Source organism: Apostichopus japonicus, chromosome 21 (genome assembly GCF_037975245.1).
Source record: "Apostichopus japonicus isolate 1M-3 chromosome 21, ASM3797524v1, whole genome shotgun sequence".
Lineage (NCBI taxonomy): Eukaryota > Metazoa > Echinodermata > Holothuroidea > Aspidochirotida > Stichopodidae > Apostichopus > Apostichopus japonicus.
Genome location: NC_092581.1, coordinates 12,444,741 through 12,464,600, shown reverse-complemented (window position 1 = coordinate 12,464,600; position 19,860 = coordinate 12,444,741). Strand labels below are relative to the sequence as shown.

Here is a 19,860-nt window from a genome sequence, read left to right as displayed (position 1 = left end):
CTATCAGGGATCTCACCATGCAATCCAAAGTTCACACATCGAGTATGGCTCAGTATGCAGGTGTGAACATTCGCCATTTGTTCCTACAAGCATCTGACCTCAAATGACCTCTGCAGCCCCTACACAACAGGGTTAATATATGGGTCCACAAATATAGGCAAGTTTGGTGCCTGCGGACCCTCACATTCTCACATTTCGTCAGCTCCTAACCTGTCAACCTCAGACCAAGGCAACATATTGCAGTACCCTCCCTTCTCACAGTCATGTAGCTCGCGAAGCGGACGTGTATATCCGCTGGTATGGCGTGAGCACTGACACATTCAATGTAAATATCGACACCTGTTGTGATGGCGCGGGTTACGACTTCGATACCCGACGTTCAAGGAAAAACTTTTTCATATTTTCGCAGCTCATTTGAAGAAAATACGAATTACTGTGCTTCTTTGTCCTTATGAAAAACCAACTCAGATGATGGGAGTTGAATATAAAAAATATATATATTTTTTTTTACCAACCCAAATCTCAGATGGGGGGGCACTCGGGGGGCACTAGGTTTTCCAGGGGGGGCACGTGCCCCCCCTGGCCCCCCCCCTTGGCGACGCCACTGAGGTTGCATATAATACTTTGTTAGAAGTTGCCTCATTTGCGCGAATATTTCAGATGACGACGATTTAACATTAACCATTTTCCTATTTTCATGTCATATGCAGGTGAAATGTCATTTAATTTTGATTGTTCTTATTATAACTTTATATCCTTTGACAAGTACGTATGTGTACATTGTTGATCATTCAAAACGAGCGCCATCTATTTTTATAATTAAGGCGTCAATTTACAATAATGGTTAAATATAAACCATAGTAAACAAAAAGTGAATATTTTATGGGCTACATGTTGTAATGATGTATTACCAGCTGCATCATGAAGGCACATAACCCTTTTCCCTCCCCCACCTCCCCTATCCCTGTAATAGTCTGAGAACAGTATTCGTCGATAGTAACTTGAACAGACTCCGAAATAGATCCCTCTCACGATAACTAAATCCTATCAGATAATGGATTTATATAACGTCTCATGTATACACGCGAGTCCCCCTGAAGGATTTCAAATAATAAACAATTTGTGATTGGTTTGTAATCTAGCATTATTCTCAACATGAAATTCAAACTTTTCAGTGAAACTGATCTACTTGTGGAAGTTTAATTATCAGTGAATACACATACTTTGTAAACTTGTAATGGATATGAGCTATCCTTTGGTAAATTTAGTAAGGTAACACCGGATTATTGCAAGTTGAACACAAACTGAAAAACGCCCTCAATTTTAGCAGTGTCAGTATACTAAGTGCAAGATATTAGCTTCTATCTTTTTACGTTACGACGTTGGCAAAATATCCCCAAAGATATGAAACTTTAAAATAGTGTAGTGTCTCAAACAATTAAAAATAAAACATCTGCAAAAATACCTTCGAAGATAACTTGGCTCAGTTCTGTTACATTAGGGCTCCTCTAGTAGGCTACTTTAGGTATATACAAAAGACTCGCTAGGTGTGCGAGAGTCCTAAGCCTATACAGTTCCTCACTGCTACTTTGAACCGCTTCTCGATTAGCGCGACTTTGTACAAATAATTTAGGAGAGGTTTGGTCACCTTAAGTGTATTGGTATCCTGACATGAAACACTTTTCCTTTCACATTTTAGTTTTAACGAACCCATTTTACCCTACCGTTGTTAGTGTATGGCACATTGAAGCCGTAGCACATGTTATCTAATTGGCTTGCCGGAGGGGGATACGATAGATTATAAAACTAGGTTCCACAATTTTATCTCTGTCGACTACAAATGACCTTGGACATCCACAAAAACCAAAAGGCTTTTTATACTTAACGTGTCACAAGTATACATACTAAATATGAGACCGGACTAAGATGCCCTTCTTGAGATATCGTATTTACAAGGTTTTCACAATTTGACCTTTGCTGGTGACCCCAAATGACCTTTGACCTCCTCCAAAAACAATAAGCTCCATTAACTTCATGTAGTCTCCCTACACACGACATATGAAATTGGTCAAGGTTCCCTTCTTGAGATATCGTGTTTACAAGTAAGGCGTCACACACACACACACACGTACAAATCCGTCTGCATGACTAGTTAGGTTACGATTATCATTGAAACCAAAAACCATATATTGACGAAACTTCTTCTCAAATTTAAAAGACTAAAACTTCGTCGAATGTCACTTTCTTTTTGCTTCTGGGTGCTGGGAATCTGTTATATGTATCCTGACAGAAATTTGAGAACTTTAATTATTGGCCCAAATTTGAAAATCGTACCTACGATGGATGGCGCCCTTCTGATTCCCTTCGATAAGATAAAGCAACATAATAACGCACATTTTTGTGGAAAATTTAAGAACCATATATCGACGTCATTTCATATCAAATTTAAAGACTTAAAAGTTGATTGAATGCCATTTTTTTTTATAGAGAGAAGCGTCTTCAGGGTGCTGGGAATCAGTTATATGTATCCTGACAGAAATGTTAAAACTTTCATTTTTGGCCCATAATTAATGAATCCTGCTTCACCGTGCTCACATTGGAAACCTACAACTCGGAAGTCTGTATTCCTACACGGCTCTGCCGTTCAAATAATTTGCTATACATCGGTGAATTGGGTAGTTCTCAATAAAAACACAGGTCACATCTAAGGGATTTTTCAATAAATTTGATTCAGTCTTTCCTCAATTATAATTAGACAAGCTATGTATCTTTTTTATTGTTTTCCATCTTCAGGCATCAGGAATTATTCACAAAATTCAACATGGTGAAATGTCGCCGTCGAAAATATTCCTTATTCCAGTCACAGAAATTTCGCAACATCTGTATAAAAACTATCATATCCAGTTACCTTTCTGATTGATAACATCTTTCAGCTCAAACCAAAGACAAACAAAACATACTAAGACAAAGAAGAAGAAGGGTAAACTCTTTAAATTTCATTCTTATCTTACTTCACTCTTAGCATATTTATACAAAGCTTTTACAAAAGGAAACATAAATTTTCTACACTTTTATTATATTGGTCTCTGATTTCATTTCCTCTTGAAAAAAAAAGAAAAAAGAAACCCCATACTTTGTAACTGGTGCATATACCTGGTTGAAAGTTATTGAGGTTTTATTTGTTTCTCAGTACAAGTCTATAAAAGAATGAATACTCTTTCAACCAACATATTCAAAGCGAAGAATCCATCCACAAAAGTGTCTAGGACGGGGTCAGAGTGTACTCAAAGAACTTTTCACTATAGGGACACAGTTGCAACAAGATCTAAGCTAGAAAACGCAGAGTGGCCTTGAACAAGAACAAGGTGGTCTGGTCATTGTTGCATCATGGCTTCATTGTTCAAGCAGAAAAGCTGCATCTGATGAGAAATTCGTGCCTTTTAGATCCCTGCAAATGCCTGAGCTTTCCATTTCACAAAGTTGATTGCTTTCACCATCACTGGCAACGATTACCCGTTGAGAAAGAATATAGAAAGAATATGTCTTTGTGTTCACCATGCTCATTAACCTGTCTGTATTCTGTGCGTGTTTTTGTCCCTTCTGTTACTGTACTTGTCATTTAGCCTCTGAAGAAGATCCTGCTAGGATCGAATTGTCAGGCCAACTTACTTTCACACATTCTCTTACACAGGCTCTCTAGTAGATAAGCAGTTTGCTAACAGTTTTATTTTATTTAGAAAGAATACCAACGACAAAGAAGAAAGTTCCAGCCCTAGCCCTTTACCCCAGTAGCCTACCTTCCAAGTATTAAACTATAAACCAATCATAAACCAAAGCCATGGATGTTCCCCTCGCTCATTTGTAAACGATCATATCAGCAAATGACGAGGGAAAGTTGTAGCCTTTTACCAGCATCTCCAAGCTTAGGTCATTCCATCTCACATATCCAATTTGATCCAATGATCCAATTTATCAAACTATGGATCAAGGCTGATAGTGAAGATTTTGTGGGTATATCATACTGATATTAGAAGATACCTCTTAAAGCAAGGCTTTGCTAGTTTTATATAAATACTGGAAATACATAAAGTAAAGAAGAGGAAAGAAAGAAAGAATAAGAAGAAAGAAAGAAAAATGGCTCAAAACATCTTGATTTTTCTCCAAACTTCCCTCTCGGTAGATTTATACTATCACTAAATTTGTAAAGGTAAGAAAATAAATGTCATTTCCTCGTTTTATGTAAACCTCCTCTCAATATGACATAGTATTTCAGGTAACTTACAATGCTAATTTGGATTTTTCACCAAAGCGAAACACAAGGAGAGTATGAAAGACGATACAGGTCTGTATTTAGTGACAAAAACTTCCTTAGGCCATCAAAATCTTGGCTTTCGAATCCCAAATGCTTAGAATCCTCAAAGTTATTAAAGATTATTTCTTTTTGCCAGTAAAGTGTCAGGGGACCACCACAGGGTTTCTCATGGGGGTTGGCATAGGTGCTCGTTTACCAGAACCTGGGTGCAAGGGAGATGCTGCCATCAATGTTGGTGTGTCGACAGACAGAGTAAATTCAAATGGGTCGGGCAGGGTGGTATCAAACTTCAAGTTATCTCCTGTGAAGTATAAAAGAAAAATGAAAGAACCAAAAAAAAAAATGTGTTTTGAATCAATTTATTTAAAAAGTTAAAGTTCAGTTAAGAGACCTCACTTGTTTTCAACCGATTTGATATAGTTGCCTTTAATTAGTTATGGATGTACGGGGATAAATTAATTGCAGACTCCAATGGACAATTTACTTATATAGAACCAAACATAATGTAAATCATTTCATTGACAGGATACATTATTTTTTTATAAACAATTCATGTCTGTGATAGATCTTCTTTGTGATTATCCATCAAAAAAAAAAAAAAAAATGCTTCTTAAGTGTCTCAGGATTTGAAATCATTGATGCCCAAGTGCCACCTCTGCCATTTACCTTATTATGCCACTGTGCCTTCCTGCAACTCTTTAAACCCCCCCTCCCCCCCAAAAAATGAAAAAATGGAAAACAAGGGGGGGATCTCCAGCCATGCCCTAAATTAACAGAGGGTACTGTCATATCCACCCTATCTAGTTCCACATAACTTGACAAGCTGCAGTCTCTAAACTCACTGAGCATTCCTTTCAGGAATCTCTGACGGACACTCTCTGGGCAATGTACCTGCACATTCTATAATTCAGAGTTTTAAGCTTTGAGCGTTCATACATACTGCTCTGTTAGGACATATATGACAGAGCCCTCTACATAAATGCTGAAGATCCCCATTCCAGTATCTAATGGGTGTTGCTACTTATATCTGAGGTGTGTTGACATAGTCAATTCCCATTCCAGTAGCTATGGGTTGTTGCTACTTATATTAATGACCATATTAAAGTGTGCTGAGGTGTGTTGACATAGTCAATTCCCATTCCAGTAGCTGTGGGTTGTTGCTACTTATGTCAATGACCATATTAAAGTGTGCTAAGGTATGTTGACATAGTCAATTCCCATTCCAGTAGCTATGGTTGTTGCTATTTATATCAATGACCATATTAAAGTGTGCTGAGGTGTAATTTGACATAGTCAATTCCTAGCTATGGGTTGTTGCTATTTATATCAATGACCATATTAAAGTGTGCTAAGGTGTGTTGACATAGTCAATTCCCATTCCAGTAGCTATGGGTTGTTTCTATTTATATCAATGACCATATTAAAGTGTGCTGAGGTGTAATTTGACATAGTCAATTCCTAGCTATGGGTTGTTGCTATTTATATCAATGACCATATTAAAGTGTGCTGAGGTGTAGTTGACATAGTCAATTCCCATTCCAGTAGCTATGGGTTGTTTCTATTTACATCAATGACCATATTAAAGTGTGCTGAGGTGTAATTTGACATAGTCAATTCCTAGCTATGGGTTGTTGCTATTTATATCAATGACCATATTAAAGTGTGCTAAGGTGTGTTGACATAGTCAATTCCCATTCCAGTAGCTATGGGTTGTTTCTATTTATATCATTGACCATATTAAAGTGTGCTGAGGTGTAATTTGACATAGTCAATTCCTAGCTATGGGTTGTTGCTATTTATATCAATGACCATATTAAAGTGTGCTAAGGTGTGTTGACATAGTCAATTCCCATTCCAGTAGCTATGGGTTGTTTCTATTTATATCAATGACCATATTAAAGTGTGCTGAGGTGTAATTTGACATAGTCAATTCCTAGCTATGGGTTGTTGCTATTTATATCAATGACCATATTTAAGTGTGCTGAGGTGTGTTGACATAGTCAATTCCCATTCCAGTATCTATGGGGTGTTGCTACTTATATCAATGACCATATTAAAGTGTGCTGAGGTGTAGTTGACATAGTCAATTCCCATTCCAGTAGCTATGGGTTGTTGCTACTTATATCAATGACCATATTTAAGTGTGCTGAGGTATGTTGACATAGTCAATTCCCATTCCAGTAGCTATGGGTTGTTCCTATTTATATCAATGACCATATTAAAGTGTGCTGAGATGTAGTTGACATAGTCAATTCCCATTCCAGTATCTATGGGTTGTTGCTATTTATATCAATGACCATATTAAAGTGTGCTGAGGTGTAGTTGACATAGTCAATTCCCATTCCAGTATCTATGGGTTGTTGCTTTTTATATCAATGACCATATTAAAGTGTGCTGAGGTGTAGTTGACATAGTCAATTCCCATTCCAGTAGCTATGGGTTGTTTCTATTTATATCAATGATCATATTTAAGTGTGCTGAGGTGTTGTTGACATAGTCAATTCCCATTCCAGTATCTATGGGTTGTTGCTACTTATATCAATGACCATATTAAAGTGTGCTGAGGTGTAGTTGAAGCTATTTGTGCTCCAATGATTAAGTCTGAGGGTCTTACTAATTCCCTACCTGCTAACTTCTCAGAGCTGGCACTGGTTGCTATTGCCTGCCAATCTGTGAGATAGCTGTGGATATCAAAAGGAGACGAGAAACGTAAGCTAAACGTTGAAATATGAACAGGGCTTGAATTATACAGGAACATAACATGGTGAGAGGTGGCAGAGAATTTTGCACCAGAATAGGAAGAAGATAGCACCATTTGCCATCTAAGCATACTTCATTTGCAAACATTTTCCATAGGGGAGGGGCACCCCCACCCCTGAGACCCCACCCCCAGGACGTGGATCACACTATCGCACAAATCCAACTGGGACTCAAAATATTCCTGAGCACACCCCTGCTGCCTGTGTGTACAACGTCCATACAATATATGTCTGTGCACTATGCGGGTATCGTCAAGATGTTAAGCTGCTTTGAAGTAAACATGACATACTCATCAAAGTTAAGGCCATTGGTCCATTCTAAAAGTTCATCCACTTCCCAGTCTTCCACAGCATCCGGTCCTATCTCATCCATGACAGCTAACATACCCGATGCAGCGCCCTCTACTAACAATCCTGTATGTCTCCCTCTAGTATTGCTCTCTGTCTTTCCTTCTTGGTACCTGCGATACAAGATCATGATGACGTCAAATTATGAAATACATCCCTATATAAAAAAAATTGTAATAAATGTATCAAGGCATACTTATCTACTCAGTTTTCAGCTTAAGATACCAGACATTTATGTTGCAATTGCGTTGTTTGAAAATATCAACATGTTGGGACATTGCAAACCCTTCAAAAGTTAATCACACCAGAAGCCATCTAATGAAAGTAAACTAAACCATAGTTAAATATGTATGCCAAATTGAATACATGTAGTAAGCAAAAGGAAAAAATTAGGGTTTCTCCTCGTTTTGTTCACACTCACATCTTCTGCATCCACTCCAACTTTCTCCGCCTCTTCTTCCTCTCAACGTCAACTTTCCTCTTCAGCTTGGAATGATGGAACTCTTGCGTTTTCTTGGACGACTCCCAAGTGACTGGATCCTGGTCAGCTTTTAGAATGAGCTATAGGGAACACACACACACAAAAATTAATAAATTAAATAAATGAATATCATTATAGCATCATCTTTCAGAATCAGCTAGAAAGAAACTGAAAAGGATTGTCTGGTGGCCCAAAGAAGTTACCTTAAAAATTGATAAATAATTTTCCAAACATGTTGTCAAAGTATGAGAACCCTAATGTTGCGTTTGACAGAGAAACGATTTTTTAATCGTTAAGGATGGACATTTCCAATAAGATTGAACAGTACTGAACTTGACGTCATCTATGCTAATGCAGATTGCGACATAACCCACGCTTCGCACAGTACCTACAGTAATCACAACAAAAACAGCGTTTGTATACAGATAAATTTCTTACTTAATTTTCGGTGAAATTTCTTATAAATTAGATATGTTTTCAAAAACTCTTTAAGCCGCCATATATGTAGTAGATCGGTGGTTACGTGGTCTTTGTGTAATACAAGATAAAATTTAACAGCATACTCTTCGTTCTTTATACATCGCGCTATCCAGCTCCAATGCGAAGAATGTTGGCATGTAGGCTACTCTAACGTTACAATCGGACAGTTCTGCGAAGCCTAAGCTTCTCGGTACTACATTCTGCTCTGACATCGATTCCGCCAAGTTTCATCTTTTGGTGTTCCGAATACTTTTCAAGTTTCCTTTTACTGTAAATTTGATCTGTGAGTTCAGCGAGTTCGAAGAACAGTTTATGAACTGTGGTTTGAGTGTGAGAGTATATTATGTGCAACGCTATACGTATACCAACTGGGCATGGTACAGTAGGCTATATACGTCGCGTTTTATATAATAGGCAATCACACGTGCGTGTACATGTGAGAGTGTATTTGCTGCGGAATTGGGAGTGCTAACTTCAAGTCGCCTGTTTCGCCTATATGCCAGCACTACTTTAATTACCATATTGATGCGTTCAAACAAACGGTACTTTTGGTGTGAAACTGGTGAATTTGAAAACCAGATTTCTACAAGAAGAAAACGTCGAATGGGGACAATTTTTACATGGTTAGAAAGAGCAAAAACAATAACTACAAGGACAATGTATCAGATGTCAGAACAAAAACCTACAAGCATCACTAGTAAAAAAATGTGATAATGATGCTGATGGCAAACATCTCCCTTCAAGAGCCCTAGGGCAAAATCTTGCTCTTTTTGGGGGTAATAAAGGTTCAAAAGTTGTTTTTGGGGCTTCCCATTGTTGAATGTGTAGATCTTAGTTCGTTTTCATTTCAGTTAGCCTTTGAAGAAGATCCCTCAAACTTAAATTACATACAGTAACTTAAAAGGTGACAGTGTAAACACGTCCCAGGATATCTCACCCTATCTGACACCAGTCTCCATCCATTGTTTTCTATTCTTTGGTACCACCCTGTCCTAGCTTCATCTTTCTTCTCTTTCTCTTTCTCTCCTCGTCTATTGTGTACATCCCTGGCTGCTTTCCTCTTAGCTCTCGCATCTGTGTAGTCTTTAGGACTGTTCGCGCACATGTCGACAATATTCCGATGGGTGAAGATCTTGTAATATATGTTTGGAGGGAACTTTGTCTGTCAAACAAAATATAAACAAAATGCAACAAAATGAATATATTTTTTTTTAAAGAAAAGACACCCAGGAAAGAAACTGGGCACGAAAACCAAACTACCGAACGACTGATCCGCTCTCAACCCCGGTCCCCTTGCATCGAGACTGTGACTGTGTGATCATCGTCAGATGTGTATCATCATTCCCCTCGAAAGGGAAAAGACACTACACATGATCTTAGCCAAAAGGAATATACTTTTTAAGAAAAAGTCGCCCAGGAGAGAACCTGGGCACGAAAACCAAACTACTGAACGACTGATCCGCTTCTAACCCCAGTCCCCTTGCATCGGAACTGTGACTGTGTGATCATCGTCAGGTGTGTATCACCATTCCCTGAAAGAACAGATACTACACATGATCTTAGCCAAAAGGCCAAAAGGAATATATATGCTCTGTTTTACACTTGAGCAAACAGGAAAAGAAGAGAGACAACTAAATATCGCCATATTTTTACTAAAACATAAACTTATATACATGCTGAACAAAGAGAGGCATTGAGTGACATAAATGACATCAGATTTAAAAACATTTAAAAAAAAGTTTTGCAAATGATTTTGGTTATTGGGAATGTATCAGGAAGTTCACTGTCAGATAGGGAACACATTTTTCTATGACTTTACAGTGCAGTCAGTAAGAACAAAAGCAAAAATACATTCTTTGAAGCAATTAAGACTAAAACTTTGTAAACACAGATAACCTCAAAAGGAGAATGTCTTACAGATGTGATATCTCAAAACACTGGGACATCTCACAAACCCAACTGTACTTGTGTGCCGTCCTCAGTTAACAGTGGTGACTTTAACAGTAATATCTTATACTGTTCAATTAACATTAAAGAGTTTTATAGTCTGTTCCCTGCTTAGAAAGTACCACTGAACAGTTTACTGGAGAAACAGAGTTAACAATCTCTAAAACTTCTAAGATAACAAATAGGAACATTGGGTATTCTACAGGGCTCCATGTTTGGCAGATTACTGTAATTACTGGCAGATTACGTCCAAGAAGGAGTGTTAGCTCATTGGTTAAGGCCGGTGCCTTTCAATCCTAAGGTCCCGAGTTCGAGTCACCCCAAGATTAATGTATGTCGTCTCGTTACAGAGTTGTTGACAATTGACAATTCATAATCATGGATGTTTAATATGAATCTAATAGACTGACTTCGGTCAGCTTGTGGCTTTGATAAGCCAATGATGGCTTCTTCGCGAGTTCCTGCTTGCAGGAAGATCTAAATTACATATAATTACAGAGAAGCAAATTTTCATTGCAGCACCACATTTAGCGACTCATCAAGCTATGAAACATTCCGGACGCGGACCATTTCATTTTTCCCTTCGATTTGAGGCACTATTTGCTCGGCGTTGTTCCTATTTTGTGTACTAATGGCATATTAGTCCATTATGGCACACTTGACCATTTGAAATGTCCAGGGTTTGTTCAAATTTCACCATACAAGACCACTAAAGAAGAACAACAACCACCATTACATTTTGTGGCCCATGAATATTGATATATATGTATATATTAATATATATATGATATGAATACATGAATATATGAATATATATAATATTTGAATAATTGAATATATATATGTCGTTGTGATGAGACGGTAAATACATGAGATGGACTTACACCTGCTAATCTGAACTTGATGTGGATGCCTGCAGCCGGGTCCAGCAATTTGGATTCCCTCGGGTTGATGCAGCGGAGCATCAGGGCAGGGTCGCCGCAACATCTGAAGTTGATCAAGTCACGATAGTATCGATACACCTGGATGTCCTGTGAGAGATGGAAAATGACATCGAGCAAAAGAAGCGACAGTTTGTGGGGCGGTATTTGCATCTTGCAAACAATACAACAGAGATGGGATGAAAAGAAGATGATCTAAAAAAAAAATTATCTTAGGGGAAGAAAAACAAGAGAAAAAATATTTCATCAGCAGCTGGTTACAAAGTTTCTAAAACCCAGAGACAGTAACACTGTTTGGGAAGAGACTCACTGTCTCAACAATTCACTTACTTTTTTTAATTTAAAATTTTTAAAATTTTTTTTAGGGCATATTTATTCATCCATCACTTGCTCTTACTGTACGTAGAGGTAATAAATATATATTTCCTCTTGCAGTGCAGCTGTACATGTGATGTCTCCGAAGTCGTGATCAATGAAAATGGCTTTCGTCCTTAGCAACACGATATACAATAATATAAACAAGAAAAAAAAAGTTAATAAGTAGCCCAAAAAAAAGGTGAAATAAAAATAAAATGAAATATCCAAACGCTTGGGGAGAACATTACAACTAGAACATATCAATGCACTATTGTTTGTGATTACGCTTGAAATAACGGCTTTCCATAGTGTGCATGTTTTGTTTTTTCTTTTCTTAATTTTAAAACTCGTCCTCAACAATTTACACTTCAATATTCAGCAGCCTTAGGGTATTACTTTGGCTCAAACAAGAGTAGAATGAACTTACGATGTGTCTTCTCCAGGATCTCTGAATCAAACGCGCTGCTTCTCCTTGCTGAAGGGGACCTTCTCGTACCTTCGTCTTCGGTTGGCGGTTCGGTTTTGAGGACGGACTCGCTGCTGCGCTAGGAGATATCACCACGGAGACGGACTGGACAGCGGACGTGGTTGCTAACTTTACAGAATCATGGCTACCTCTTTCTTTCCTTCGGATTTTAGACCACCAGTTTTGGATATAGTGGGCGCAGAATTCTTCGTAACTGTAAACATAACAGGAAGTTACAAATTTTGAATTAATTTTCTTTGTTTTTTCATGTGAGTTCTCATTGTCACGCAAATTTTGGGTTCCAATGGGATGGGAGCCGGTTCTGCTCAAATCGCAGTTTTTCATTTACAGCAGCTCACTTGCTGCATGTCAAAATACTATTGTAAAATTAGTTACTTTGCAGTGAACTATGTGAGTATCTGGGAAATCGATGCTAAATGTTGACATGCTCTTTTGATTCTATGACAGTAGTTAAAAAAAACATTATTTAGTAGCTCTATTAATCAAGATTTTATCATTTTGGGCAAAACTGGAAAACCTTGCTGGAGGTGTACAGTCAAGGGTTTATGATATTTCTTCTTGAAGAAACTAATGTTAATTGTGCTGAAGCTCTTACATAAGAGGAAGCATCATAACTCTAACGAAACACAGCAGCTTGTGTAAGTAAGCATACATGTTTATATAAACACAGGTGTACAGTGTATATATATGTATGTATATGCATGAACTTATATATATATATATATATATATATATATATATATATATATATGCGTGTGTGTATTTGTATTCAATTGTGTATGCATGCATATGTGTATATATACATGTATTGTGGGTGGTGGGGTGGTGGGTGGGTGGGTTTTACGTATTTGGTTGGTGTGTGGGTGGGTGGATATAAGTGTTACTGTTTTCTAATATTGTTCTCTCTTTTTACTTATGGGAGTGCTCTACTAGACAAGCCCTCTGGCTCTTTTGGAGTGTTTCCTTTCACAATTTTCCCCGTTGTTGATATGTCTTGTCACATAGTTAACTTCTCTGTATTTATAATGTGAAGAAACAAATAAATGAAATGAAAAGAATGAAGTCCCTTGAAAAGATCGTCACTCACGATATAACTTCGGACGAGCCATGCTTTGCCGCCTTTTCCAGGTAACTTTGGTAACGCAAATGTAGGAGACGTTTTCTGGCCGACTTTGCAGGAATACTATTGAATGACTGTGAAGAGATGAACCAAAAGTCAGTAACTGCAGGAGACAGGGAACCACAGAGATCTATCTACTAGAGAATCACTAGCAATCAATGGTTGTATTTATTATAATGCAACTTGGTGCATCTCTTTGCTTTTTGTACTTGCTGAAACTAGAAACAGTTATTAGACAGTAAAGTCAAATATTTAATAAACAACGAAGAAAAACAAAAAATCTGCAATATTACTCGAAGAGAATAATATAGCTTGGCTTCTCACCTCTGGTTGAGCAATTCTTGAACCACTAAGCTTAACATCCAAGGGATGATGAGAACTGGGGCTGGGAGTGACCGGAGGGGGCTTTGGACCAACCAGATTACCACACTTTTGTTGGTGCGAAGGTGATCGTAATATGCTGGCCAGACGCAGCCTGTGCCAAAGCAAAAATAACAAAGATACAGACAGATATTATTTACAACATACCACAGCATTTCTAACACATCATAAATTCCTGATTTTCATGTCGGGTGATTACACTGACTGTTAAAATATTGAATAACCCAAATCTAAGTACCTATCGCTGCGATACTCACAAATATCCAGTTAATTGACTCAATACAACACATTTCATCTGCATCCATCAATTCACAGAATAAAAAGAATGAAAAAATACAAGGATAGACAAATGACTGTATATTCTGGCCGGGGATCAAGTTCAACCATGAGGTCAACATGGTACAAAAATGAAAGCAACTTGATAAATTGATGGTAGATTTTTATCATACTATCTATCAAATTCCCTTGTGTATACTAGTGCCAGTATTCTAAATGCACCACCCTATGTTTTCTTCTCACTCAAGATGATGTGCCAATCATATACGATTATTAATAGCCTAACCTTAGACCAAGGTGTTATCTTCTATGAAAGGATACATAGGCCTAGCCTGTTATTGCTAGTCGAGAGATTTGTTTAAAAAGAAGTAACAGACATTCTTGAGATATTCAAAAACCTCTGCAATATGACACTTATTTCAACAGGTATAACAATTTTTTTTTTTTTGCATTTACATATTTATATGCTTGGTGTGATAAATTATGTGGTACAATTTCAATAAAGTTGCTTTCAAACAGAGCCTTCTTAGTACTAACATAAGTACTAATAGTAGTAGTAACATTTGGTTAAATACCTGGTCCAGAAACCCCTCCACAATCTCTGTATTTCAACTGCTGCTGCTACTCTTTGCTCTTCTGTTTGTCCATGTTGTGAAATGATGTTTCGTCTAGCTGTGGCCGACGCTTGTACAATCTTTTGATTCAGAGCCTGTCTTTCGTCTCCTAAAATACAAACATTGACATAAAGGAAATTATTACATTTATATAGCAAATTGCACAAATGCAAGGGGTTACAGTCCACGAGACCAAAGGTCTGTGAGACCAAAACTATTACTAGGCCATGCGAGACCGAAACTATTACTAGGCCTTTAATACTGTAGTGATAAGACAAATAATACAACCGGTAATATTACGTTGATAAAGCGTGTATATAATTAAAAAGAGTTTACAGCCATTTCTTTTCATAGTGAACACCAGTGACTTGTGCAAGGGGGCTGGGGCAGCTTGCATTGATATTAGGTCTCCACCAGTGGCGTAACCAGAGGGGGTTGCAGGGGGCAAAAGCCCCCCTCTCAAAAGCCTCGCCCCCCCCCCCACAAATGAAATTTTAGAATACAATATAACTTAATAATTAGATAAAGCGAACCCTACTTTAAACAGTATTGCCCCCATTGTCAACCTCCCTCTGAAGCCCCTCTAATGGAAAATGTCTAGTTATGCCTATCGATAGACCATCCATAGACCATCGGTCTCAAGGACCATCGGTTCGCGGAAATTCGGTCTCGCGGACCTTCGGTCTCGTGGAATTCCCCCATGCAAGGATGAATCAACAATTTTCCCAAAGTTATCACAATTCTTCATTATGCATGGAACATTGAAATTATAATTTCAAATTTATCCAGATGATACTGTTCACCAATGGCGGTACAGAAATACTGTACACTCAATTCCATTTACCGGTGTTGGGCTGAGTTGATAAAGGCGGTGGCATTTGAAGCAATTATGCTTAGAAATCGGGAGGTTCCGGGTTCGATACCCAGCCAGGTCGCAGTATAGAAAAAGGGTTTTCATTCAAGAGCAATCTATGGTTTTTTCATCTCAAATTACTTTCTAAATTGAAAAGGTTCCAAATTTGAGTTATAATGTTGAATTGGAAGCCACCCGGCGTGTAAGTTGTAATCCATAAGCCCATGCAGGTTACTCCCAAATTTGTGGCCGCTTAAAGTGTCGTAAAAATAACTGCTGATCATTATTATTATTATTATTAATATTATTATTTCAGTACCACATTCAGCGGCAGAATCTGAATGATAACTGATCTTCTTCCTATTTACTAAGATTTCAACTTCTTGTTTTTTTTTTTTTTTATCTTGTCTGATGAATCTTTAAGTCATACAATTTCCTCTCTGAATTCTGCATGCATGGGGAGACCACATCTACTCTCATACATCTTAATAGTACTGCATCCAGTACACAAACTTACCTGGAAAATGAACATTTCTGATGACACGCCGAGCATCTTGGGATGATAGCATGGTTGTTTTTTTTTCTTCTTCCTTTTCTTATGTCCACCAAGATCATCACCGAGAGGAGGAAATAAATAGATTTAAATGTTAGATTTAAATGAGGGCTTGGCGTTTCCATCTTCTTCAAATGCTAACTGAAACGAAAACAAACCTGTTCGATGCTCGTTAATTTCATTGCTCGTTTGTCCAATTTACCTAGATGCCCTTCTTTATCTGTTACTTTGTTTTCATTTCAGTTTAAGAAGATCCTTTTAGGAGTGAACCGTCAGGCCCTCAAACTAATAAACAACATATTAACCTACACAGGCTTTTTACACAGGCTTTTGTGTTTTCACAAAAGTAAACTCAAAGGATGTCATCGTTGCCGATGTGTGTTTTTTCCTTAGCGTGGTTAAAGGGAAAATTTACGCTTGGTCGAGGTCGGGCAAATGTCAACGCTGCCCTTGCCCAATGATATTTAGGATGTGACCTTTTATACCCGCGTCCTTGCTTTGCATACTTATGTAATCTATACATACTTACGTGTTATGTGAGTTACATGCTTCAATCCTCTCCTGGTTCAGAGTGGCGTCGCATACATGTGCTATTGTAGCAGAAATCCTAAGTAGTATGTAAGTATCATATAGGTCTTATATAGGCATTAAAGGGCTAGATATCCTAATTGTATACCTCTTTTAATATCACATTATTGAGAATTGCTTACAATGTGATTTTGCTATATAAGCTTGTACCTGTTATTATTGTACCCTTTTCTATATTTTTTGTTTTGTTTATTTGTTTGAGAGGGCGTTGTGGTCAAGTGGTTAAGGCAGTGGACTTGTGATCTAAGGATTACAGGTTCGAGCCCTGGCCAGATCATTGCGTTGTGTCCTTGGGCAAGGCGCTTTATCTCCATTGCCTCTCTTCACCCAGGTGTATAAATGGGGACCTGCGAGGTAACTTGTAAATATAGTTGCGTGCGCCGGTTTGTGGCTGCACCCTATGGGAAGTCCCCCGGGGGACACGTGGTTGTGGTGCACTGTGGTGCCCCAGGAGAGATTGATTGAATTGTGCACACTTTGGTGTGTGGGTGTCACAAGTTACCAATGACCAGGGGTTAAGTTGTAAAGTCGTGTGAGGAGGCATTAGCCTCATACAAGACTGTAAACCTTCAACTTTAACTTTAACTTTATTTGTTAGAGTATCTTGAGTTAGGGTATCATCTTTGAAGAGTATTCTCCAGTGGTTATCAGTTTGTTGGTATATTTATACATTCTCCAGAAACTGCCGTAAACCCCAGAAAGCCGCAGTATATAAGAAAGCCACTGTAAGCCCCTGTATGTCGCAGTTTGTCATGCGGTTAGTTTTGGCCGGCAATGATTGTAAATTGAGCGTTATTATTTTGAATGTAATTGAACATTGTCAATCTTATGTTGTTTCATGTTACCAAATGTTATTTGTTATCCTTCTTCCTTTTGTGCATTATTTATAAGGGGAAATATTATTCTGTATTAAGTTATTATTAATTTGTGCAAATTCATGTGGTCGTCCCACCAATGTTTGTATATTAATGTTTTGATATTTTTACTTTATAGTTTTCACCACGTGTGCAAAATAAACGGGTTAAACCTCCAACTACGTTGTTCAGCAATCTAAGGGCATCGTCTTGGTGACAAAGGATGTTGCAATTTTCCAAAACTAGGTCAAATCATCTCAATCTAGTGACAGCAAATATGATTGGTTGATCATAACCATCTCATCTCTTATTTGCTTTATACCAAAAGTAAGTGGCCATGGAATTTCATGTCCTAACTATTTGGCTAAAACAACGTACTTGGCATAACAAAGATTGACTAAGGAAAAATGTTTCAGTTCCACCCATGACATCACTAAATGACATTGGACAAAACAGAATTTGAACAATTTGGTGGAAAATCTTTCTGACAGTATGGGCACATTAGGTGCTAATAATTATCGTTGTGGCTATTCGCACGAACGTAATCGTGCGAATAACATCGACTATTAGCACACATGTAAATTGACCAATGAGCGCTCGTGGTTGATGTAACCAATCAACTGTCCTGATATGTGCTGGCCGGGAGGGATGAACAGGACATCGATGGACAATAACACAGCAGTGCATGACAATGGAACAGGAATTTGATAACTATGGGGATTTCCAGGGTTATGTTCAAAGGATATCTGCGGATATTTTCTATTTTCGTAATAAAGGATTCCAAAACCGTTGAAGCAGCAAACAAGCGACTAGATGAATTAAATTCATCATATTCCTTATGCATTTTAAGAAAGTTTTGCAACAAATCTTTTCAAAAAATCTTTTCTGAAATATTCCAACAAAATCTTTAATTATTTCTCTGAATTTTCCCAGAATTGATCACATCTTTGATTTCTCTCATATTTTACAGATTTGGCTATTGATTTTGAAAAAGATAACCATTTTTTGAGAATCAGCAAATTTTCATCGACCAAAATCTTCAGCGGGGGGGGGGCGAGTGGGGGGGGGGCAAATCGACCGTGCACACCCAACACTGGTTGGGGCCATGGTTTACCTTCCCCGCCTACTCAGTGCTTTTCTAATCACTACATGCTAACATGCCTACTTATACCACATACACGTTCGTGCGAATGACAATCCTTACTGGCACGCCTTCGTGTGTAAAGTCACTGTCTATAAGCACAAGCATGTTCGTACGAATATCGATGCTTATTGGTACGTCAACGTAACAACGGTTGTTATTGGCACGTGCACGTGCCAATAGACACGACCAATAATTATATAGCCTAGAACTGTTGTCATTATTTACTTTTCGAAACTGAGTAATACTTCGAAATAAACCAAATTTTGCCTCATTTTATTTCTTATTGCTGAGAGTTACTGGTGTAGTGTGGAAGTGGATAGCATCTATGCTAGCCTATAGCATGCTCATGCTGACACTAAATTGACAGTATATGTTGGTATATGTTGATGAATAAGATTAGGATCTGACAAGCAGACACATGCCTTATGTTGAAAAACCTAACTTAGGGAGGGAAGTTAGGGGGAGTTAGGCCAAGCGGTACTTATTTAGAAAAATAGGCTAGGCCTACTAACATTGTTACCCTAACCTTGTCACTGTCACATACATGTAAATTAACAATGCATGGGGTGTACTTCACGTTCCTCCCAAATATTCGATAATAAAAAATTCGCGCAAAGGCCAACCTCGCACATACACTACGTAGCTTAGGCCCTGTAAAGTAACGATCAAACTATACATCTTCTTCTTAGGCCTAACCTTATGGCTAGGCCTAGGTAAGTTGTGCTTGGAGCTCTAGTGGGCTAACTTGGCAGTGGCAAATCACCGGACAGGATACTTTGACTACTTACAATATTATGTCAGTAGGTGAAGCAAAATATTTTCCCAACAATCAACACCACCATTTTGATTGCGTTCATATATCCATTTTCAACCCATTTGCCGCCCCTCTCGAGACACAGGAATTGCACTCTATAGCGTGTGACGTTTCCCTAACAACGTAACGCAAAACGGCACATTGCACAAGATGTTGCCAGATAAAAACTCTCTACTTGACCAAAGCATTACTATATTACGGAAGCTTAAAAGTGCCATCAACATAAGAAAACTTTGTCCCAATAAGTCAACATTTGGGCAAAATATTTAATTGACAACTTATCGTATCTCGTCAATTCAACATTTTTCTGAAAAATGTTCAATTGTTCACTTCATTCCATCTGAGCAATTGAAAAATTTTCTGCAAAATTTTAAATTAAATGTTTTATTTTATTTTGCAGAAAATTGTTCAATTGCTCGGTTGGAATGAAGTGAACAATTGAACATTTTGCAGAATAACTTGAATGTTGAATTGACGAGATATGATAAATGGTCAATTGAAAATTTGCAGAAAATTGTTGAATTGACGACATATTTTAAGTGGTCAATTCA

The 19,860-nt window shown here is 37.9% G+C and overlaps 1 protein-coding gene and 1 pseudogene across 1 annotated transcript; both read right to left on the bottom strand.

Annotated features, from left to right (window-relative positions):
* Positions 1-4,202: 4,202 nt before the first annotated feature.
* Positions 4,203-19,447, bottom strand: LOC139962738 (uncharacterized). The gene is made up of 12 exons (XM_071962989.1): positions 19,284-19,447; positions 15,874-15,951; positions 14,465-14,612; positions 13,557-13,707; positions 13,200-13,306; positions 12,053-12,305; positions 11,212-11,358; positions 9,318-9,542; positions 7,841-7,980; positions 7,362-7,532; positions 6,938-6,993; positions 4,203-4,613 (listed from the first exon to the last, which is right to left on the bottom strand). Exons 2-12 carry the CDS (start codon positions 15,923-15,925, stop codon positions 4,456-4,458), a joined length of 1,608 nt encoding a protein of 535 aa, XP_071819090.1. The 5' UTR covers positions 15,926-15,951; positions 19,284-19,447; the 3' UTR covers positions 4,203-4,455.
* Positions 9,869-9,962, bottom strand: LOC139963304 (U2 spliceosomal RNA; annotated as a pseudogene).
* Positions 19,448-19,860: the final 413 nt, after the last annotated feature.